The sequence below is a fragment of the Leucopleurus acutus genome (assembly GCF_964270905.1).
Source record: "Leucopleurus acutus genome assembly, chromosome: 2".
Taxonomy (NCBI): Eukaryota; Metazoa; Chordata; class Mammalia; order Artiodactyla; family Delphinidae; genus Leucopleurus; species Leucopleurus acutus.
In genome coordinates this window covers 80024345-80047681 of record NC_139143.1, presented here as the reverse complement: position 1 = coordinate 80047681, position 23337 = coordinate 80024345, and the positions used below count along the sequence as shown (strand labels likewise).

The 23337-nt window shown below is 54.2% G+C and overlaps 1 protein-coding gene across 2 annotated transcripts; it reads left to right on the top strand.

Annotated features, from left to right (window-relative positions):
• Positions 1–8440: 8440 nt before the first annotated feature.
• Positions 8441–19980, top strand: RHBG (Rh family B glycoprotein; the record flags this gene model as incomplete). Of its 2 annotated transcripts, none has more annotated exons than XM_082834172.1 (10): positions 8441–8528; positions 13893–14079; positions 14577–14727; positions 14850–14997; positions 16855–17021; positions 17324–17461; positions 17545–17678; positions 18240–18361; positions 19363–19436; positions 19635–19980. In XM_082834172.1, the coding sequence occupies 9 exons, from the start codon at positions 13913–13915 to the stop codon at positions 19701–19703; spliced, it is 1170 nt and encodes a 389-aa protein (XP_082690298.1). In that variant the 3' UTR covers positions 19704–19980. The 2 variants fall into 2 exon arrangements, with proteins under 2 accessions (XP_082690298.1, XP_082690297.1); XM_082834171.1 differs by lacking the exon at positions 8441–8528 and adding an exon at positions 8671–8857.
• Positions 19981–23337: the final 3357 nt, after the last annotated feature.

Sequence of the window (23337 nt, the reverse complement as noted above, 5' to 3'; positions counted from 1 at the left end):
CCTGTAACATCCTCCTGTGGTTTTCATCTGAACCTGCTTCTCTCTTTATTGCTCATCTCAGACGTGGCAGTTCTAACTGAATCCAGAACTTCAGGTGTGTCCAGAGCTTGGAAAAATGAAGATCGGAAGGGGAGATTCAGAACCCTGGAGGAGTTCTCTGGGAGCATTTCCCCAAGACACTCCTCCACCCCACTGGCCCAGCTTCTCCCTTCCTGAACCCAGGATCTTCTGGGTTTTTTCATCTGATATTTGCAAACCACTTGGCAGGAGTTTGATGCCGTCAGACCACCAGTTTCAAGGAGTGACACATTTTATTATTATTATTATTCTTTGGCCACGTGGCGTGGCTTTCGGGATCTTAGTTTCCCAACCTGGGATTGAACCGGGCCACGGCAGTGAAAGCGCTGAGTCCTAACCGCTGGACCACCAGGGAACTCCCAGTAGTGACACATTTTAAAACAATACAGTTAAAAAGAACTTTAGTAAGTTTCACATTAGTGAAGAATCAGGGGTTTTTTGTTCCTGTTCTTGACAGCTTTTCCCGTTGCTGTGTGACCAACGCATAGAATAGTGCCCGGCACATAGCTGGCTCTCAGTAGCCATTTGCTGCATATTTAAATGGCTAATAAAATGAAATACTTAAATAGATAAATATTTATTGAATGAGTAAGTGGGAAGGATAATATTGTTTACAAACTGATCTGGCTAAGAAGATAGGACAGTGAAGGGCACACTGAGAGCCAGCCAGGGAGCCTAGCCCAGCCAACGGGGCGGGGCCCCCCTCTTTCCTGTCCACCATCGCTGCCCACGCCCGCGGAGATGGAGGGGTGTGGCCTGCCCCCTCCATGGGAGCTAACCTGCTACTTGCTTGAGCTGTGAGTGCTGGAGCTGCAAGCCTAGGGTGAAGGTGTTGTTGGCAGAGGAAGGTGGGGACTGGTGTGATGACTTAGCTCCATTGCCAGCTGACCAGCTGTCCCAGGGTGGAGGGCCTGGCAGAGGAAGCAGTAGGAAAGGGCGGGCCCTCGAGGATGGAGATCTGGAAAGGACTCCCAGCGGCGGGAAAGGACTCACCCTGGTGGAGTCAAAGTCCTGTCTCCTTTCAGCCCAACATTTCAGTCAGCAATTGGGTGTGGGGACCATGCCATGCCCAGTAGAGGGGTTGCCCACAAGGTGGCCCAGTCCAGAGAAGGGGTGGAGGTATAAATCCCAATGGGGCATCCAGCACTCTAATTTGGGGAGCACACAACAAGGAGCCCAAAGGCAGGGAATCATACTTGAGGTGAGCCTCGAAGGTGAAGTCCTGTTTTAGTTGAAGAAGGGGCACGCGGGTAAGAGCCTGAACTAATTACCCGCCAGAACTAAAGTACAGAGTCTGGAAAGTGAATCTCTCAGCCTGGAGGGAGAAACAGGCTGCATTTGGGAGGGGTCTTCTCGGTTCCCTGCTGGAGATGGGCCCGCCACCAGTGGCTCAGGTCAAAAACCTGGGTACCATCCTTGACTCATACATTAGTCAGCTCAGGTTGCCATAACAAAACACCATAGACTGGGAGTTTCAACAACAGAGCTTTATTTTCTTACAGTTCTGGAAGCTGGAAGTCTGAGATCAGGGTGCCAGCATGATCTGTTTCTGGTGAGAGCTCCCTTCCTGACTTGCAATCAGCCACCTTCTTTCTGTTGACCTCACTTGGCAGAGAGGGCGAGGGTGAAAGCGAGAGCAAAAGAGGTGGGGGGAGCTCTCTGGTGTCTCTTCTTATAAGGGCACTGATCCCGTCATGAGGGGGCCACTCTCATGACCTCATCTAAACCGAATTATCTTCCAAAGACCCCATCTCCAAATACAGTCACCCTGGGGGTTAGCACTTTGACGTATGATTTTGAGGGCACACAATTCGGTCCATAGCAACTCCTTTCTCTCTCACCTCATATCCAATCCTTCGGTAAACCTTGTCAGTTCTACCTTCCAAATATTGGGCTGACCAAAAAGTTCGTTCGGGTTTTTCGTAAGACGTCAAGGAAAAACCCGAATGAACTTTTGGGCCAACCCACTACGTCCAGAATCTGACTGCTTTCTGCACTGTTAACTGCTACCGTCGGCTCTTGCCTGGGTTGCAGCAGTGGCGTCTGGACTGGTTACTTGCTCCCCAGACAGCCAGAGGGATCCTTTAAAATAATACATCAGGTCCTATTATGTCTCTGCTCTTGACCCTTCAGATTGCTCCCCGTTATCCTTACGGTAAGGTCCAAACTCCTCACCAGGGCCTTGAGCCGTCCCCCGCTACCCCTCCTGCACTGCCCCATGGCTCACTGAGCTCTTGTCACACTCCTTGCTGTTCCACCTCAGGGGCAGTGCATTTGCTGTTCCCTTGGCCTATCAGTCTGTAAGATCCCCTCTCACTTCCTTCCATCCCTCCTGAGGCCTTCCCTAGCAATCCAGTCTAGCAGCACCCCTGTCACTCTATCCTCTAGCCCAGCTTTGTTTTCTTCAACAAACCTCTCGTGACATCTTATGTATCTATTTGTGTGTGTTTATTGTGCGTCTCCCCCACTAGAACAGCAGCTCCATGAGGGCAAGGACGATGCCTGTTTGTTCACTGCCAGGTCCTCAGGGTTGAAAGCAGGGCCTGCTTGACCTTGCAACGCATGGCTCAATAAATAGCTACGAAATGAACGGCTGAATGGTCATGACCTTGCTTAACAGCATTAAGAGACTCAGATCCCACATTCTCCTCTGTGTCTCGGGAGCTTGGTACGCTGGTGGGGCTGCAGGAGGGAGATCAGAGCAGACAGCCCACGTCCCTAGATGTGCCCCAGGGAGGCTGAGTCTGATCACAGCCCAGTCTGATCGCTCTTCTGCAGCTCCTGTCAAACCTTATGGAACCATATTACCACCTCCATCCCGGCTGCTTCAGGCCCGGGGCAGAGAAGATGTGCTTCCAACCTTTACAATTGTCCTGTCCTGGGTTGTATGTAAAGAATATTTCTATCCAACTGCTCCCTTTCCAGAGAAGAGAGGTGTTCATCACAAAGTGTCACTCACTTTTGGGGAGGGGAGGATGGGACTGGCCTAGGAGAGCAAGGGTCCAACACCAGGAGGCCTGAACAACAGCTCCTGGCAGAGGGAGACGTAGTAGGGCTTGAGCCGGCTTTCCTGGCTTGTCCAGGGCGGAGTGTGGTTTTGGTTGGTTTGGTGGCGGCAGCAGAATCCTTAGGAGAACTGAGGAAGGGAAGCTGGGGTGGGGATGTGGCTTCTCATCTCCCCGCTCCCTTTAACTGCTGTCACCTCCGCCTGACCCATTTCTAGACGCAATTCCACTGCACCCTAGATTCCCTCCCAGCTTTTCTCTATCTCTTTTTTTTTTTTTTGCCTGTGCCACATGGATTGTGGGATCTTAGTTCCCCGGCCAGGGATGGAACCCTGGCCCTCGCAGTGAGGGCTGAGTCCTAATCACTGGACAGCCAGGGAGGTCCCCCCTGGCTCTTCTCTTAAGTGGCTCCAGTCAGGCACTTGAGAGTTAACTGAACACAATTATATTTTTAAAACTAAGGACTGAGGGACTTCCCTGGCTGTGAGTGCTGACCACCAGTCACAACCATGGCTGTACTATTGAAGACGTACTACATGTCACGTGATTTGTGGACCTTAATCCTCACAACAACCCCTGTGGGGTTATTACTATTCTTATCTCCATGTAACAGACGAGGAAACTGAGGTTCAAGGCATGGTAAGCAACTTCTCCAAAATCTCTTTTGGACAGAGCTGGGACTCTGACCTCTGTCCCTCTCATTCGGAGGCCACACTCTCACCTTCTGCTCTTTGCTGTCTTTCAGAATTTTACTATTCAGGAATTGATCACAGACCCCCAACAGGATCGCAAGAATTGCACCACTGAAGCAGAGCTGCTGTCAGGCCTTGGGAACTGAGACTACATCTCATCCATCTTGGCATCCTGAGAACAGAGCATGATTCTGCTCTGTTTGGTGGTGATGGAACGTGGAGGGTATTCCTCCAGCATCTAGCATGTAGCGTAGCACCTGGCACATAGCAGGAATGCAAACAAAATGTATTGCATGAGTGGAAAACGTTTTAATTTGATATCACTGCCTTCTGACAAACTTTTTTCCCAAGGTTTTGTCATTTTCATTTTACAGATGAAGAAACCTTAACAAACACAAGTAATCTGATTTTGGCAATCTTTTACACGGAAGTTATTTTGGTGAGCCTCTGGGGACAGAAAGCCATATTTGATTTTACCATTGGCTGTATGTAAACACAACAGTATTTTGTATGGTGCCACTGTGGCTGTGGTTTTTGGGAAAAAATGAGGTCTGGGATTTTCCACCCCCAGAAAATGGGTGCTGAGGAGTTCTCTAGTATAGTTTCTTTTTCTAGTTTCATACCAGACTGTTAGACAAAAAGGAATCCCCCTGTTCCACCTTACCTGTGAAATTAGGCCAGATCTCATGGTAAGCCTCACTTCCTCTGGGAAGCCTTCGCTGATCACCCCCAGCGTGGGTTGGATCCCCATAGGACCTGTCTCCCCCACTATCACCTTGGCAATGCGATTGCCTGCTGATTCACTTGCATCCCCCCCCAGATAGGCCTCCCACCCCCACCCAGGGATATATCTCGTTCCACTGTATCTCCAGCCCCTAGCACCGTGTCTGGCACACAGTAGGTGCTCAATATATGTTTGTTGAATGAATGAAGGCTCTGCCTTCTCCCAAATCTCCTCTATTCAAGAGTTGTTGTGTCACAGGGGCTGCTGGTCTGATGGCCCTTTCTGAATATGCTTGTCCTAGGCCCCAGACTCTGCTGGTCACTGCCTCCAGCCGATGACAGGAAAACACATCAAGTCTGTGTCTGCCCCCTCCATCCTTTCCTGTCCCCAGAGGCGCATGTGCCCATAGTATGTTGGAGTCAGCAACCCATTTGCCCTCTCTGCTCAGCCAGTCAGAACAATAATAACCATATCTGTTGACTGCTTATGAAAATGCCAATGCTCTACATCAATTATTTGTAATCTTCATAACACTTCCACAAAGGGAATATTATTACTCCTATAGATAAGGAAACTGAGACTCAAAGAGAGCTCAACAATTTGCTGAGGTCACACAGCAAAGATGTATTGAATGAAGGAAGGAATGAACAAACAAGTGTCTTACATATTCTGGTGCTTTGCTGTTTTTCTCTTTTGTTCCCCATAAACACTGGGGATAGCTTGATGGAGCAAAAGGACCCAATTGGCTTTGGGGATTCCTGAGCCAAGAGAGCAGGGAATAGGGAGGAGGTGACCCCAGTAGAGAACAGCTCCAAGCAACCTCGAGTTACTCAGTAACCCAAACCCTGGTCCCCGTGGACAGCCTGGCCAGGCTGGGCCAGGGCAAGCAGCAGACACCAGTTCCCCTTGGCCACCCTCAAGTGCCCAGCTGGTCACAGCTGGAAACTGGAGATGGAAGGTCAAAGATTGGGCAGACCCCAGGCCGGGCAGGATGGGAGCTGGTGACAAAGTTTGGGCCCTGAGAGGAGGTCAGGGGTGGAGGAAGGGTTGAGAGGTGAAGCCCCCCCATTCCATCAGAGTTTTCAGGGCCAGAGAAGGCAGGAGGAAGGGCCAGGGGCCCTGACAGCACTTGGCAATCCAAAAGAAAACCATGGACTGAGATTCTCCATAGTGGGTGGTGGACCAGGGGAGCCCTCACAGGTGTAGGCCTGCCAGGAGAGCCCTCAGAAGGGGCGGGTGGGCCAGGGGGACCCTCAAAAGGGGAGGACTGTCAGGGTTTTGCTCTCTGTTGGACCAGGGGTGATACCAGATGGTACCCATTAGTTGTTAAAATACCAAGATCCAGGGCTTCCCTGGTGGCGCAGTGGTTGAGGGTCCGCCTGCTGATGCAGGGGACACGGGTTCGCGCCCCGGTCTGGGAAGATCCCACATGCCGCGGAGCGGCTGGGCCCGTGAGCCATGGCCGCTGAGCCTGCGCATCCGGAACCTGTGCTCCGCAACGAGAGAGGCCACAACACTGAGAGGCCCGCGTACCGCAAAAAAACAAAACAAGACAAGATCCTCCTGTAAAGATGGTATTTAGCAGTTCCCCGAAGGTCTCCAAGTATGCCCTCAAGAGGTTGGCCCAGCTATCCTGGCCCTTCCAGGAGGCTCCCTCTAGACCTCCCACAATCCAACAAATAAAGGGTTGACACCTGCCAGGTCTGGAGGCATCCAGGACCCAACCATGTTACACGTGTGGCTAGAACCTCAGGTCACAGCCCCAGGACCTGGCTTAGCGTTGACGCTAAGTGAATATTCGTTGAATGAATGAATGAGCAACAGAGGAGAGGGAAAATCAAAGATTCAGAGGAATTCAGAGAGACTAAGAGAGACAACAGGTGAATAGAGATGGAGGAGGCTGGCATCAGGGTGGAGGCTCCCAGAAGATGCTGGGAAGGCCCAGCTCACTCCTTCTTGCTCTCTCGCGTTCTGCTGCTTTTGAAGACTCTTCCCCTTAAGGGCCTGTCCAGTCCCTGCCTGTGCAACCCAGGACAACCCCTGCTCCCAATCAGGGCTCAGGAAGCAGGCTGAACTTTTGGGGCAGAAGGCTGGACCTGGGAGGATACCCCAGATGCAGAATTATCTGAGAATCATTATCCAAAGGCTCCTGACCAGACATCTTCTCCTCCCCCCCGCCCCACGCCACCACCTGCAGAGGAGCTAGAAAACAGCCATCTTGCTGACCAAGAAGTGAGAGAGAGTCTCGGGGCCAGGGGCCACCGAAGGCCAGAGAGGCTGCTCAGCCTGGTAGAGCAGTGCTATCAGAGGCAGCTACCACCCTCCCATGCCTGCCTGGCTGGGCACCTAGAATCCAACTGTACCCCAGAGCCCATGCTGGGCCAGAGGATCAGGACCCTGAGGGGAGGTAGGGAGGAGGTGAACTGGGGAGAGGGCAGAAGGGGAAGCAAGGAGGAGGGTCAGGGACCCCTGTCACTCCTGTCCCTTCCAATTCTTGAGAAGGGGCAACCCCCATTCCTAGGAGGAGCCCTACCCTGCATCAGTTCTGGGCAGTGGCTGGTCCCTATGGGCCTAGGCCACATCCCCTAAGAATGGCAGCTCTTCCTTCAGGCCGAGGTCTGAGACATCTTTGCAAATACCCACAAGTCCCTCCCACACAACAACCCCTTCAGACAGCTGGGGTTAGGCTACGGGCAGTGTAGACAGAGGGCCTTCCCCACCACCAGCCCCACTGGCCTTCACGTTTTCCTCTTTGAAGCCCCTTGTGGCCTCTGGGAGTCAGAACCAATAATGTGAGGGTCCTCCATCTGTTTAGAGGTCTCCAGGGGCCCGGCACCCACTGGGTAGAGGCCACGTACCTCTGCCTGCTGATACCCACCCCTGGCCTCAGTTCCTGAGCACCCTGAACGTGTGCACGGTTTCTGCTTATGTGGGTCCCCTTCTTGAAACATCTCCTCTTCTTTCTTTCTTCACTTACTCAGTTTCTAGGTTGGCCTTCCAGGCTGCCTTCAGACACCACCTCCCGGGAAGCAATTCTCCATCTTTGTCCCCTCCCTCATCCCCACTCCTGTGGGTTCTGCAGCCTCTCCTCTAGGCCCCCAGAGCCTCTGTGATTCCCAGGGTCACACATTTACCCCAGTGGTAATTCAGTTCTCTCCTAAGTGTCTCTCTCCCAACTGGACAGTGGCTCCTGGAGGGAGGGGTCATCTGGTTCATCTCTGAAGCCCGGTTCACAGTAAGTGCTCAATTAACAGCTGCCTCCTTGCTGTCTATTTACCAGGACCCCAGCGGATGCAAATCTTGCTTGTGTAACAAGGGTCTCTTGACTCTTAACTGAGAAGACCCTCCTGCCATCTAGCTTCCCTTCTTTCCAGCTGCTGGGGCAGCCCAGACCCTCTCATATCCACACTGGACGTGCAGGGAACCCAAGTGTCAGTTGGCCCCTGCCCAGCCTGCTCGCAGGTCCAGCCTTCTGACCTACAAGTGTGGTGGGATGCAGACGCGGGTGAGGAGGCTGAGGCTTGGGAGTGGGGTAAGGAACTCAACTGTTGAGGCTCAGACCTCCCCGGCCAGGTTAATCATCAATGCCTAGAGAGCCGGCTGTTCTTTATCTCCGTTCCCTATCGCCTTTTCAGTTGGGCAAAAGATTGAGTAATCCCTCTCCTCTCTCTTGTATTAACCCTGGAGGGGTTCGGCCAGGGAAGTCTGAGCCTATAAGGCCGCTTATTCTTTGGGAAACACTCTCTAACAGCATGTTTGAGGGGGCGGGTGCCCTCCCTTCTTCCTCCCCCCCCCCCCGCCCCCTGCGGTCCCGCAGCTGCTCCCCAGCAGGCAGAACATAGGGCGCCTCTCTAGGGTCATTTCCAAGGACCTGTCCCAACCGGAACGGCGCCAGGGTCAGCTGGCCCAAAGGAAAGAGGACTTGGGGGTACAAACGCCCCATCGCCTTCCACTCCTTGCCCCACCTCAGGCCTGGGACGCCGCCCACCCTTCCCCGCCTCCCGGGCTGGAGCCAGGAACTGCGGGCAGGTAAGCCACCTTGTGGGCGGGGCCTGGCTCCAGTGGGCGGGGCCTGGCTCGAGTGAAACCTGCCCGGCCCGCCCGGTGAGTGTCTCCCAGAGCCGCGCGCCAGGAGCCCTAGCCGGAGACGGAGACTCGCAGCCTCTATCCCATGGCCGGGTCTCCCCGCCGCACCGCGGGCCGGCGACTGCAGCTGCCCCTGCTGTGCCTCCTCCTCCAGGGCGCCACCGCCATCCTCTTTGCGGTCTTTGTCCGCTACAACCATGAAACCGACGCTGCCCTCTGGCACTGGCACAACCACAGTAACGCGGACAATGAATTTTACTTTCGCTACCCAAGTGAGTGCGGGTGAGGGCACGGGGAGAGCTAAGGCCCTAAGCTCCCCCGATGTCTTGGGAGGGAGCACTTGGATGCCCAGATCTAAGGTGCCCCAGATTTATTATAATAACACCCTTTCACCAGCGTCTGCCACGTTCCAGGTATTATGCTGAGGGCGGCACATGCATTTTTTCTCCTTTAGTCTATGAAGTAGGCAAAGATGGGGAAACTGAGGCTCAGAGAGGCTAGGTGGCTGGTTCAGGGTCTTGCTGTCAGAATTGAGGGAGCTGGGATTTGAACCCAGATCTGAAGCCCCAGCTTTACCTACTCTCTTGTTGGCCTAGTTGGGCTTTGCTGGGCTGTTCAGAGACTTTGCCTTTCCTGGGGCCTCCACCCTGACCACAGGGAAAAAATCATCTGGGCAGGGGAGGTAGGGAGTGGGGCGCAGGGGGCAGTGATGGTATTAGCTGTGAAGGCAGCCAAGACTAGTGGACTGAGACATTTCTTCCCCAGTCCCCCAAAGCTGGTCCTTCCAGAGCCAGAGAGAAAATGATGTAACTATCCACCAGCCAATCACAGAGTAGCAGCCCCCCAGCCCTGCGAAGGAGGCAAGGCAGGGTCATTAGCCCATTTCACCCAGGAGGAAGCTGAGGCTCAAAGGGGTTGTGATTTGTTCATGATCACCTACCATGTGAGTGACAGAGCTGGAACTAGGACTCAGCCATCCTCAGGTCCTAGCACCACAGCTCACCTGCCTGCTGACAAGGCCCAGGAAGGAGAAATTTAAGCCCCTGCCCCCTGTTGTGGACAGAGCCTCTGCCTCAAGATTGGGGACCCAACCTTGTGACTCAGGCCCTGGGCAGCTGGGACCAGATCTCCCAGACTTCATCACAAATGTTTGACCAGGTCTCTAAGCCTCAGTTTTCCCCATCTGAGCAATGGGGAGAAAGATGCCTCCATTTGAAGGATATCCATTCAAATGAGGCCCAGAATGTGAGAATCTCCTATAAAAATCCCAGGCTGTTATTACCCTACTTTCTGTATGCAGAGCTGGTGGCAGTGTGTCCCCACCTGACCCTCTCCCAGCCCCAACCCCAAGAAAATGAAGCTCACAATGCTGAGGATAGAGAGGGTGAGGTGGAGGCTTGGACCTGGGCATAAAGTGCCAGAATACCGGCCATCCTAGGCCGAGGGAGGGCTACAGCTCCTCCCGCCCCACATTTCACCCCAATTCTGGCTGCATGAGGTGAGCCATGGATGCTGGAATCAAAGCCAGAGCCACAGAGCTGGGATGGCAGACTCTTGGGGTCATACATTTGTCCACAGAGATGGGGAGTTGGGCAGGGACAGTCCACAGGCTGAGAGAAGTAAGCTCTTGTCCTAGGGTCTGACCTGGCTGCCTGCCATGAACCCCCATTTGCTTCTCCCATGGGCCTCAAGGCCTCCAAGCCCTGTTTGCTTCACAGTCCTCCCTGAAACCCCCAAGCTCTCATCCCTCTGCTGCAATGGTAGGCTCTCCTGGATGCACTGTTTTCTGTCCCTGGATTGCAATAAGAGGAATAGCAGTGGGAATCCTACCTCTTTTTCTGCACTAGGTTTCTATCCCTGTGGACTTGGGACTCTGGTGCAGGGATGGGTTGGGGAGGAGGGAGATGTGAGGTCCCTGGAGCGTGGGGCTTTGATGAGCCAAGTCTTCACCTATCCCTGTGTCCTGGAGAAGTGGTCAGGGCCAGAGGGTGGTGTAGCCACTGCCCTTTGATTTGGGAGATGAAAGAGAGTTTTGCCGCTGTTGTTTAGCTGTGGGACTAGCCAATGCCAAATGCGTGGCTGCTCTGAGTATCTGTCTGTTACCTCTATAGGAAGGGCCTTTAGAGCTCATCTGATCCACTCCTCTCAGATGTGGAGAGAGAGCCAGAGAGGTCATGTGACTGCCCAAGATCACACAGCAAGTTAGCCAGCCTAGAACCGAGTCTCTTGACTCCCCATCTGCAGACTTTCCCCCACATTACAAACTTCTATCCTATGAGGCAAGTAATGGAAAATAAGAAAGGGGGAAAACTAATACAACATGTAAAGCAACTATACTCCAATAAAAAAAAAAAAAAGAGAGAGAGAGAAAGAAAGAAGGGGAGAAACTAGGGGAAAAGACTAGGCATACAGGGGACACAGAAGCAAAGATGAGAAAGGGTTCTAAGAAAAAATACGGACAGGTTCCTTTTTATATATCTCTGAGACCTGACTTGCAAGGAGAGGGATTTAGGACAAATGGAATCAGGATTTTCTTGAGGTGGGGGCAGGGGGAAGTGACTGGGACCAGAGTGGTTTGTGACTTTTCTAGGAGAATACAGCCCTATCTGCCCTCTTAAAGGCACGTGCGGGTAGAGTGGTGGGGGGAGATGGCCTCCCCAGCTTACCACTCCCTTTTTCCTGCTTCTCACATTTTATATCCCCACTTTACAGATGAGGAAACTGAGGCTTAGAGAGGTTAAGTGGCTTGTCCAAGATCACATGGTGAGAGGTGGAGGGGGGAGGTGCTGGAATTTAAATCCAGCTCTGTTAGATGCTAAAGCCCCAGCTTTAACTGTCCCCTTGTCCCACAGTCTGACCTTGTTCAGGAGTCATCTGGTGCGGTTGGGGAGGGGCAATAAGGGAAGGAGGGAGGGTGATAGGTGGCCCTAGAGGGCTTTTATCTTCTCTGCAACCAAAGGTGCATGGGTTTGGTCGGGGTGGGGATGTGACGGAAAACAGGCTCCATCCTGCCCAACCCAGGGATCCCCTGAAGGGAATGTTGAGGGGTCATCTCATCTATGCCCCTGCCTCCAGCTGGAATAGCCCCTTACCCACCACAGTCCATGGAGAATGTCTGTGTGGAATGTTCCACAGAGTGAAATGAGTAAAGGAGATTTCTTGATGTTTAGACTCCAGGTGAAAGGCCAAGGGATTGAGTTTTGATTCCAAACAAACCCGGGGTGGGAGATGTAAATATTATTGCCATTTAAGACAAGTTTTAGAGCGGTTTCGGCATGAAATGGGCATGACCCAGCCCCTTTTGTTGCTTTGTTATCCTTGGGCAAAAGAACAGACATGGCACCCCCTTTACCGTTTGCACAAGGAGAAAACAAGTCAGGCCGTGAGGCTAAAAGAACTAAGGCTTCGGGCTGAGTTCTAAAAGATACCTCTCCTTTTCTGTTGGATTTTAAGATCTGAGAGGGAAGAGAGATCTGGGTGATTCGGGGAGTGAGTTGGGCTGGAAAAGTGGCACAGTGGTGGAGACATTTAGTGAGGCCAGCGGACCTCCAGACCCTCACCCACTTGGCCACTGGGGCTGGCAGCTGAGCTGTAGACCTCCAGTTCCAACATGCACCCCACCCTCTGCCAAGGGCTTGCAAACTCATTTCCTATCAGCCCATACACAGCACACACACACACACACACACACACACACACACACACACACACACAAGCAGAAAAATTTGCTTCTCTCAAAGCTGTTGATTACATTCTAAAGTTCAGTAATAAATTTTTGGCTTGTTGGTCCTTCACCTTTAAACAAAAAAGGTGATTGTGATTTTTTTTCTTTGTGATCTGCCTCTTTGTACAAGACACGCGGTCATTTACAACAAAAACGTGGATAAGAAAAGTATAGAAGCAGTACACAAATAAGGAACACTGTGAAGGCCTACAGTTGTTATAGTTGAAATTCCTGTAGCTCTGAGCTTCCAGGCAGCTAGGAAAAAGGGGTAATATGGTCAGTTATGTGTTCTCATCAGAACCAAGGAAGCCTCACATATGTGATTCTTTGATCCTTTGATGGCTGTCCTCCACCAACAGCTCTGCATTCGCAGAGCCTGGTGCATGACTGCTTAGTAAACATCTATCATATGAATGAGGGAAAGCAAACCAGCTCCTGGTTCCTCAGGGGAAATGACATTTCCTAGTACTAAGTTCCAGGAGAAATTTCTCACATGGAGCTATGAAAGGAGAGTTTAGGGTCATGGTTGACCCTGTTTCTCAGTAAGTTATTTACAACAAACGCAATAATGCACTCAAGTGTTTCTCTGGTATTTCTCAATTGAAGCCAAAGATAGCACAGCATTATGGATACATAGACCCAAGACGAAGGAAACAGGACCAGATGCACTGGCTGAACATCATAGTAGGTTGTGTTTCAAACCCTATTTACAAGTAGATGGGGGGAGGGGTACAGAACAAACTAATACAAAAGCAAACTGTTGTATTTATCTCATTTTCACTATTACTGTTTATTATTTTAGATCTTTTTACACAGAATAGAAAGCAAACAGAAAAGACCCCAAATCTCCCTGCCCAGAAACCCCACCGACACTTAAAAAAATTCAAGTGATTCATCTATAAAATTAAAACATTCAAAGTATAGAAAGAAACAAACTATAGGGTAAAATCCTCCTTCCCGGAGTGGCCATATTGCACACCTCCAGGGGGCATTATTTGCTCCAGAGTTGTACAGCTCAGCAGCCCTGCCCCCTCCCTTCAATTTCTTTTCTCTGAGATAATCTCTGTTAACAATTTAAAGTTATTTTTGTAAATTAATTTATAAAATTTAAAATCCTGAAAATGGAGAGGTATAGATTCTGAAGTATGAGGAATGGAGGGTAGACATCAAGAAGGACTTCCGACAGAAAGGGAAAATTTAAGAAAACCCGGCAGGGGAAGAGAATTTCCAGCACAGAGGGCAGGGACTGCGCCAGGAAAGAACACAGGAAAGGTTGGACTTTTCACTGGTTGTAAGCAACCCAGGGATAGGGCAAATGAGTGGGGCAGAGAAGAGAGCGGAAGGCTCTACTCTCTTGCTCTGACCTGGCGACAGCAGGGATGGTCTGGGTCCCACTGCTCCAAGCTGGCCAGCTCTGCATGGGGGATCCGGGCTGGGAGGCCGGCCATGTCCAGGGAGTTTTATAGGCTCGGCTCCAGCCTCAGGACGGCCCTGGCTTGTGAGAGCTGGGGGCGCTGGCAGGACGGCTGATTGGTGGATGGGTGGCAGCCTGAGCAGCCCTGAATGCCCCCTCCACCCTGCAGGCTTCCAGGATGTACACACCATGATCTTCGTGGGCTTCGGCTTCCTCATGGTCTTCCTGCAGCGCTACGGCTTCAGCAGCGTGGGCTTCACCTTCCTCTCGGCCGCCTTTGCCCTGCAGTGGTCCACACTCGTCCAGGGGTTCTTCCACTCCTTCCACCATGGCCACATCTATGTAGGCGTAGAGAGGTGGGCAGTGGCGGCCACCCTGGCTCCCCTCCGGTCTACCTGGGAGGCCCCTGTCCAAGGGACCCAGCTCAAACCCAGTCCCTCAAGTCTGCTCCCTGACCCAGGTTTTTGACCCATCCGTTGATTTCTTTTAGGTGCCCTGCCTATTCTGTTGCCTGATTTCTTCTCCCATCCTCGAGCCCCACCTCCCCATTTCTTTAGGCCCCTTATTACCCAAGAGATGTTGGGAGGATAGATAGTGTCATGGAAAAGGGCAGGGTTCAGAGGAGCTCTTGATTCAAGATCTGGTTCTTCCACCTGTTGTGGGCTTTGTTTGCTAAGGCCCAGAACCTCCCTGAGACTCTGTTTCCGCATCCACAAAAAAGGCGAGGTGATACCTTCCTGCCTACCAGGGAAGAGCTTAGGTGGGTAGGCTCATTGCCTCCTCCCCTCCCCCCACCCCCCAGGGCTGCCCTCGCTTCCAGCCCCCTCTCACCCTCCCCATCCCAACCCCCCAGCATGATCAATGCTGACTTCTGCGCTGGGGCTGTGCTCATCTCCTTTGGTGCCATACTGGGCAAGACTGGGCCGGCTCAGCTTCTGCTCATGGCCCTGCTGGAGGTGGTGCTGTTTGGCCTCAACGAGTTTGTGCTCCTTAGTCTCCTCAGGGTGAGTCTGGATGGGGTTGGGGTGAGGAGTGGAAGTGGCCAGGGCCAGGCCCTGAGCAGGGAGGGCGTGGGGTAGGGGCAGGGGCGAGGGGCTGCCCCTCCACCTCAGCTCTACCTCCCCAGGTGAAGGATGCAGGAGGCTCCATGACTATTCACGCTTTTGGCGCCTACTTCGGGCTGGTCCTCTCCAGGGTCCTCTATAGGCCCCAGCTGGAGAAGAGCGAGCATCGCCAGGGCTCCGTCTACCATTCGGACCTCTTTGCCATGATTGGTGAGGCCTGCTGAGGTGTGGTGGGTACGGGGCCGGTTCATCTCCAGGCCTGGTCTTGGGGTGCCACCTAGAATCCTTGGGGCTCTGGCTGGGAGCTCCCTTCCAACTCGGATTCTTCCACCAGAGCCCCGGGAATCCTTGCTCACCCTTCTCAGTAGTTTTATGACAGGTTCTTAGAACTCAGCACTGGGGTATGCACATGCCCTGAGATCCATCCTAGGGGCCTTTCTCAATCGAAGTCTGAGGGCACCAGTCTCTGTTGAAGACCTCCAGGGTCCCCACTACCGACAGTTAGATACCAGACTCCTCAGCCTGGCGCACCCACCCCTGCAGGATCTTGGCTACTCCTTCCCCCCTTGCCCCCTCCCCACTCACTCTCCCCGCGCTCTCTCTCCAGCCAGACTCAGCTTCTCCCCATCTCTAACCTCCAGGCTTTTGTCCCTGGGGCTGCGTCCCCCCTCCTGAGGTCACGTCCTCTCAGGGGATTCCCTGGAAGCCCCTGCACTCTCAAGGGGGAGGAGGAGAGGTCGTAGGTCACGCCGGCGAGCAGTAGGGTCTGACCTGCAAGCCCCATCCTCACCACCTGTTTCTCCTAAGCGCATACCTCCGCCTTGGCCTCTGCTCCTCTCTCTTTGTTCACTAATGAGTCAGGAAAGGAAATCCATATTTTATGTTTTTTTTTTTTTTTTTTTTTTTTGCGGTACGCGGGCCTCTCCCGTTGCGGAGCACAGGCTCCGGACGCGCAGGCTCAGCGGCCATGGCTCACGGGCCCAGCCGCTCCGCGGCATGCGGGATCCTCCCGGACCGGGGCACGAACCCGCGTCCCCTGCATCGGCGGGCGGACTCCCAACCACTGCGCCACCAGGGCAGCCTTATTTTATGTTTTTGGGGGTGGTATTGAGTAGTGACCGAAGTGCCCGTTCTTACATTAAAAAGAGACTGGTTTTGTATTTCTTGCTCACCTCTGGGTTTGTTGTGAAATAGAGCATGTGGAATCCTAGGTCAGCTGAGGCCTCCTTGCCCTTTGAGACTCAGATAAGTTTAGCTTGAAGTCCAAAGGCTTCCCCAAGATGTCTGTGCTTTCCTGCGAGGCTTACATTCTCAGATCTCCTCTGCCTCCCAGCTTCTTCCAGACAGGAAAACTGGCCTCTTCCTTGATTCCTCCCAAAACTCTTCTCAGAAGACGCATGTGTATGTGTGGTAGATTTTAATCAGACTGTGGAGGTGCAGAAGTTACATCGCAACCCAAGGACCACGCAGGACTAAGGGGCAGTCTCTCAAGCCTCTTTGCTCTGCTGGCGCTACCCTACCGGGTCCCCAGCTCCCCTTCACCTGCCCTTGGCCCCTCCCCCTCTCCCTCCAGGACTGACCTGGGACCCGCGGGCAGGGCATATGTCCTTACCCCAGATGCTCAGGCCCAGCCCGTCCGTGCTCATGGCAGGGCCCACCCTCTCCAGGGGGCAGTTGAGGTTATAAAACAAGTGATTTTCCTCTTATGTATATCAAGTACCAGATTAGTGCCTGACATGTGGTGCCCTTTGCCTTTTTTTTCTTTCCTTTTCTGATACTTAAAAAATCTCAACCCCCTGTGGTTTTCAACCAAGGAGCTCCCTTTTGTGCCAGTACCCTGCGATAGCTACCATTTGTTGAACATTTAGTACTGGCTAGGCCATGCACTATGCACTTGGGATGTATCACCTCATTTAGTCCTCACTTTGTAAAGTAGGCATCACTATCCCCACTTTACAGATGAGAAAACTGAGGCTGCTGAGGGTAGGTGACTTGAGTGCACTTACACAGCTTGTGCCTTGTGGGGGAGTCACCTCCTTCCTCGCATTCTGCCTGCCCACCATTTAGGGACCATCTTCCTATGGATCTTCTGGCCTAGCTTCAACTCTGCACCCACTGCACTGGGGGATGGGCAGCATCGGTCGGCTCTCAACACGTACTACTCCTTGACTGCCAGCACCCTCAGCACCTTCGCCTTGTCAGCCCTTGTCGGGAGGGATGGGCGGCTGGACATGGTATGGGGGAGAGGCTTGGGAGAGGCAGAGGGAGGGACCGGGAGGCGGGGGAGAGATCGGAGACCCTGCAAGGAGGATTCTCCAGGGGAACAGGTAACGGCACAGGCACAGGGGGCTCCATCTGCACTGGAGGCGTTGGGTCAGAGCATGAGACGATGACAGGATAGCAGGAGAGTTAGAGGGTTAGATGGTGGGGGGACTTCAGAAGCAGTAGGTGCCACTGTGGTGGGCGGGGTTGGGTTGGGTGTGGGTGTGATGATCTGAAAGGGCCTCCGACACCTTGTTCTCCTGTGCTCCCTTAGGTCCACATCCAGAATGCCGCACTGGCCGGAGGGGTTGTGGTGGGGACATCGGCTGAAATGATGCTGACACCCTTTGGGGCTCTGGTAGCTGGCTTCCTGGCTGGGACCGTCTCCACACTGGGGTACAAGTTCTTCACGGTACAGATGCCTCTTGGGCCCTGGGCAGAACAGGGGGTCTTCGGAGGGCACAGGAGACTCATTATTGTTGTCCTGTTCTCCAGCCCACCCTTGAGTCAAAACTCAAAGTCCAAGACACGTGCGGTGTCCACAACCTCCACGGGATGCCTGGGGTCCTGGGAGCGCTCTTGGGGGTCCTTGTGGCTGGACTGGCCACCCATGAAGCTTACGGAGATGGGTGAGTTCTCCCCACCCTCACCCCCCATCCCCAGTGGAATCGTTATCCCCCTTGAACTAAGTCCCTCACTCTCTTCCTCCTATTGTGGACCAACAAGAAAAAGCTGTCTATTTTCTTTCATTCATTCATTCATTCCTCTACCTCCTGGGAGCTGAAGAAACTGGAGTGAACAAGACTGGGGACTGCCTTCTTGGTCCTCACTCAAGTGCAGCAGAAGGTTATTGAACAAATGATTTCAATAGTGTTATTACTAAAGGGTCAGGTAAGAGATACTGACCCTTAGGATAGATTTTTACACATCAGGGCTCAGAAGAGAGGGCAGGCAAAAGTGACCCTCAAAGTGAGCCTTGAAAGGTGTGAGGGTGTTGCTGGCACACGGGAGGTGGGAGGGTGTTCCAGGCTATGGGCCTGACTGGAGCAAAGGCCCGGAGGTGGCTCAGCCTGGCAGCTCCCTTGAGGCCCTTTTGGCCGCTGCAGGAAGCGGTGCAGTGCACTGATGCACTGACCAGCCCTGGCTCCATGCTCCATCCCTGTCTCCCCCCCACTCTCCCCTCCCTGCAGCCTAGAGAGCGTGTTTCCACTCCTAGCCAAGGGCCAGCGCAGCGCGACGTCTCAGGCCATGCACCAGCTCTTCGGACTGTTTGTCACACTGATATTTGCCTCTGTGGGTGGGAGCCTCGGAGGTGAGTGACCTTGGCCTGGGGGGGAGGGGGGGAGGGGCGTTGTGAGGAGCTCCAGGGAGGGCAGAAGACAGAGGAGGGGGTTTCTCTGGAGGAAGGGCCATTTCATCCCATCCCCCTGCCATTCATTTACTCACAGGTATCTGTTGAGCGCCTACTTTGTGCCAGGTGCAGGGTGGGGTTGTACATTTAAGGGGTAACTTCCTCCAGATAAGTAGGACAAAGTGGGTACTCCCTTCCGATGCCAGGGGAAGGTGGGAAGCCTGCTAGGGGCTGACAGATCCCTCTCCTCTGTGGCTTCCCTGTGCTGCTCCCTCTGCCCACTAGAGGGCAGCCCAACCTCAGGCTGAGGCCCTGAAGCGTGTAGGGCTAGGGGCAGGGAGGGAAGAAGCCCTGCCTGTCTCATCACTAGACTGGAGCACAAAAACCTTCCACAGAGGCAGCCTGCCCACTGACGCCAGGTCAGGCAGTCCTTCCTGATATCTGGCCTTAGTCCTTTTGGCCTTCAGAATAAAACGTCTGATTGAGTATCCCCACCCTCCTGCTCCCACCCTGAGATTTTCATTCTCAAACAAGGTTCAGCTCATTCATTCATCTAATTACTTACTTACTAATAAACACTTCCTGCACCCCTCCTGGATAGGCGGCCACAGAAGGCTTATGAGCTGTGGTTCGTGACAGACTCACTATTTGGTCCGTTCCCAACTGTGCCAACTTGAATAAGTTATTTAACTTCTTTAAGCCTTGGCCCCCTTCTCTGTAACAGAGGGATCATATTCACCTTGCAGGGTTGCTGTGGTTGCTTAAGGAGGGCAATGCTTGTCAAGCACTTCGCATAGGGCCTAGCAAAAGTTGGTGCTCGATAAATACCACTGTGATATGCCTGTGCCGGGCATCACGTTGACCTCATGCCTCCTGGCTCCTCTGTGCCCGGTGGTATTGAGTGGCAGTCTCCCCCATGGGGTTGGCAAAAAGCCTCACACATGATCCCCTACTGCCACCAGGGCTCCTGCTGAGGCTGCCCTTCTTGGACTCCCCGCCAGACTCCCAGTGCTACGAGGACCAGGTTTACTGGGAGGTGAGATGTGGTTGCAGCCCCTCAGGCCCATGGGGCTCTCTCACCCTCCAACTTTCCCTTCCCTGCCGCACCTCCTCTGATCCAACCTGCCTCTTTCCTTCCTCGCTTGCCCCTTCTCCTCTGGGGTCCCTCCCTGAGCTGTGGTCTCCAGCCCCCTGGAGCTGCCCCTTCACCTGCTCCTCCATCCTTGCCCTCCAGGTGCCTGGGGAGCATGCGGATTTAGCCCAGGGACCTCTGAGGGCAGAGGAACTGGAGACTCGGGCCTAACTTGCTTCCAGGCCTTGAAAGGACGCTCTCCTTTTAGAATATGATGGCTGGCTACCGTTGGGAAGCTTTTCTTTTCTAGTTCCCATCACTTCTGCTGCAAGAAAGAAGACAGGAGCCGGAAGGAGCCTCCTTACCATAGGCAGCATTGGGGGAGGGGCTGTAACTAGTGTGGTGAGGGGAGAGCCTCACACAGCCCCACCCCACCGCCCCACGCCCTGCAAGTGAGGCACCCAAGTGACTGCTGATCCACTGGACCAGCATCACTCCGTTACAGTGAAGCCTGAGCCAGGGCCTGGCTCTCTGAGGGTGATAAATACCACGGTCACCGAGGACTCTCACTCCTTTTTTTGTGCACTTGGAATTTGGGGGGCTCCTCCTACCACCTAACTCACAATTTTGGAACCTCGGGTGAGAAAGGACCTTAGTGGTGACAATATCCTGCCTCCCTGGGTCCATGGAACTCGCCCTAGGATGCCGTGTTCTGCTAGGTGGATGCCCAGACTGGGCTTACCTGCCTCCAGAGACAGGAAGCTCATTCTCCTGCAGCAAGTGTGTGTGTGTTATAGGACAGACAGCTCAGGCTCCTGGAGAGCTCTTCCTATCCCAGAATGGCTGCCACTCTGACCCTCAACTTGGGTGGTCTCTGAACAGAGTAGGAAGAGGGCCCCTGCTGGGACTAAGAGGGGCGTAAGGAGTGCTTTGCCACTAACTCCTCAGAAGCTGGAAGCAGCCAGCCCCCAGGCACCAATTTATGTCCCTGTCCCGAGTCTGAGGAGTGGGGACTAGGAAGGGCAAATGAGTTGCTGCAGAGAATGGGGCTTCCGTCAGCCTGAAGCCATCTGATCACCAGAGGGCGCTCCAGACCCAGCAGAGGAAGATGCGGCCTTTCTTGCCCCTCCATCCTCTACCAAGAATGGGAAGTCCTTCCTACAGCCTAACGGCATCCCTGTCTGCTTCAGCTCTGGTCCTCACTATTCATGCCACAAGACTTTTCTGAGCTCCCAGTCCCTACCACATGTCATTCCAGATCTCTCATTCAACAGAGAATCCATCCTGCCAGTAGACCAGAGCTCCTTTCCCAACCCCGAAGTACTGGGACCCCCCTCTGCCCTCTCCTGCTCTTCCCTTCTGGCAGGAGTGAGCATGACTAGAGACCTCTTCCTCAAAACCAAAACCCATGCACACGTAGGAACCCAAGGAGGGATTGCTGAGGCCTAGTTCTGGGACAGGGGCAAAAGGTGCCCCCACGAGGCTCCATCCTCACTGTAGCTGAAGGGACTGAGTCTGGCTGGGGAAAGAGGTCAAGCACAGAGTTGAAGAAAAGCTGAGGAACAAGGAGGGAGGTTGAGAGAGAAGTGCCCCATGGGGACCACCCCTGCCCATGTGGCCCAAATATATTTGGTATATCCCTCCCCTTGAGCTCCCCTCCTTCCTCCACAGCCTCCCCTGACCATTGCTGGCTGGGGTAGGTATGTTGGAGGGAGATCCTTGTGCTGAGGCAGGATGACTGCTGAGATTGTAAAAAGGTACCCTGTCCTGTCAGCCCCTGCTGGGAGGGAGTCTGGGCAAGCAGAGGCCCATCCCCCATTTCACCCTGCAGAGCCATCGCTCTGCCTCTGCGCGGATCCAGGTACAGCCAGCTGACCTGTTCTGCCCCTGAGCTCTCTGAGCAGTCCTCAAACAGAGATCTGAAAGACTTCTAGGAAGGAGAGACTTAAGGATAAGCCCCTCCCTGCCCTTGCTCATCCTGGGTGGGAAAGGCTACGAGTATTCATTTACTACGCATAGCACCAACATTTTCCCACTTGATCCTTTCCTTCTACTCTGGTTCTTTCTTGACCACAACCAAATCTCCTCCGGGCTTGACAGAAAGGGGCTGCTCTAGCCTAGGCTGGTCATTACTACCATCTCAATCCAGGGAGGCTTCCTGGAGAAGTGACAACTGGACCCTCCCTGGGAGAGGGCAATTACCCAGCCAGCTTCTAAGGGAGGAAAGGTTGCAGTTCCTAGGGTGGCCCACCAAGAGATCCCTGAGAAAGGGTGATGGCTGCCCGACAAGAGATGGCCCTGAATATCCCCTAACCAGATAGTTCAGGCTCCATCACCCCCATAAAGCTTCTCATGGCCTGGGAGACGCTGCTGAGCTCTACCACAAGACACGGCGCCCTGGCTTCATGGCTCAGGGGACTCTGTCCTGGACTGAACTCTCCTAAACCAGGCCCTTGGTTTTTCCCTCTGCATTTCCTCCTCTCCCTCCCCCAGCTTTTCCTGCAGTGCCTAGCACCCTGGTGGGCAGTCTATAGATTTTTCGGTCCAAATGATGGACTGAGCCATCATTACTGGTCTGGGTCTGGGGGTGATCGTCCCATTACTGCTTTCAGGCAGGGAGCTCAGAGGGCAGGGAAGGCAGGTACCCTTGGAGCCTCTCTGCTTCACCAAGGCTAAGCCCCTCCCCCATCTTCCCTGTAGCCCCTGGCTCAGCACCATTGGCTCCCCACACGGTGGCCCATCCATTCAGGCTGGGTTGACAGGGTGACAATGAACAGGTCAAGGAGATGGCGGGGACAGGGGCAAAGGGAGCTCCTTCCTCACCCCTTCAGGACAATGAGGCCTCTGCCCCTCAGGGACAGCCCCTCTGATCACCGCCATTATCACTCTCAATGCAGGACAATCAGACACTTGCCCACTCATGAACTCCGTCTGTCCAGCCCCAGTGCCTGAGCTCGGGGGACAATGATGGACGAGGACACTTGGCCCCTGCTCGCCTCCCAGGGCCCCACTGATGGGGAAGGTTGGCTGCGCTGGGGTCAGTGTCAAGCCAGCAGAGCCAGAGGCATTAGGAAAGGGTTTCTGGAGGTGGAGCTGTACGGGCTTGGCACAAGTATGTGTGGGCGACAACAGAGCTTCCTGGCCAGACATCTGGCTGGGAGGTCCAAGGTTCCCCACGCGCCTCAGGGTGCTTCTGTGCCTGTGTGGCCAGAGCCCCCTGGGCCGGGCCAGGAGCTAGAGCTGCTCCTCTGACCTCTGGTGGACCTGGCGCCCTGAACCTGCATAGCCTGGGGAAGGCCTGAGATGCCCCGTTATTGGGATTCAAATCACGGCGCATGGTGGCCCCAGCTCAGGGAGGAATTAGACACGGCGTGGGTGTCCGAAGTGGGGGTCGGTGGCGGTCCCGGGACAGACTAACTCGGCAGCCGCGTCCCCCGCCCCACCTCACCCCAATATTTCTCTCCCACCGTCACGATCTCCCCCGCCCGGCTCTGCGCGCCCCGTCTCCTTTGTCTGGTCCTCCCGCCCGCTCCCAGCCGGGTCCTCCGCGCCGCCCCGCGCGCCCCGGCCCGTGCGCCCGCCGGCGCTGCCGCCGCCGCCCGGGAACAATGCGGGCCAATGTCTCCGGGCGGGCGAGCGGGCTATGCAAATGTCCAACGGCCTGTGAGAATCCCCCTCTGCCGCCGCCCCGGCTTCCACCGCCTGAAAGGGGCTGGCGGCCAGGCCCGGGTGGGGGAGGCCGTCCCTGCATAGGGATGAGCTGTCTTCCCGGAGCGCCCGCCCGGGACAGAGCGCTATTGTCTCCGTGCCGCCGTCTGATCGCCGATCGGAGTTCGCCAGCGCGGGGAGGAAGGAAGAAGGCGAC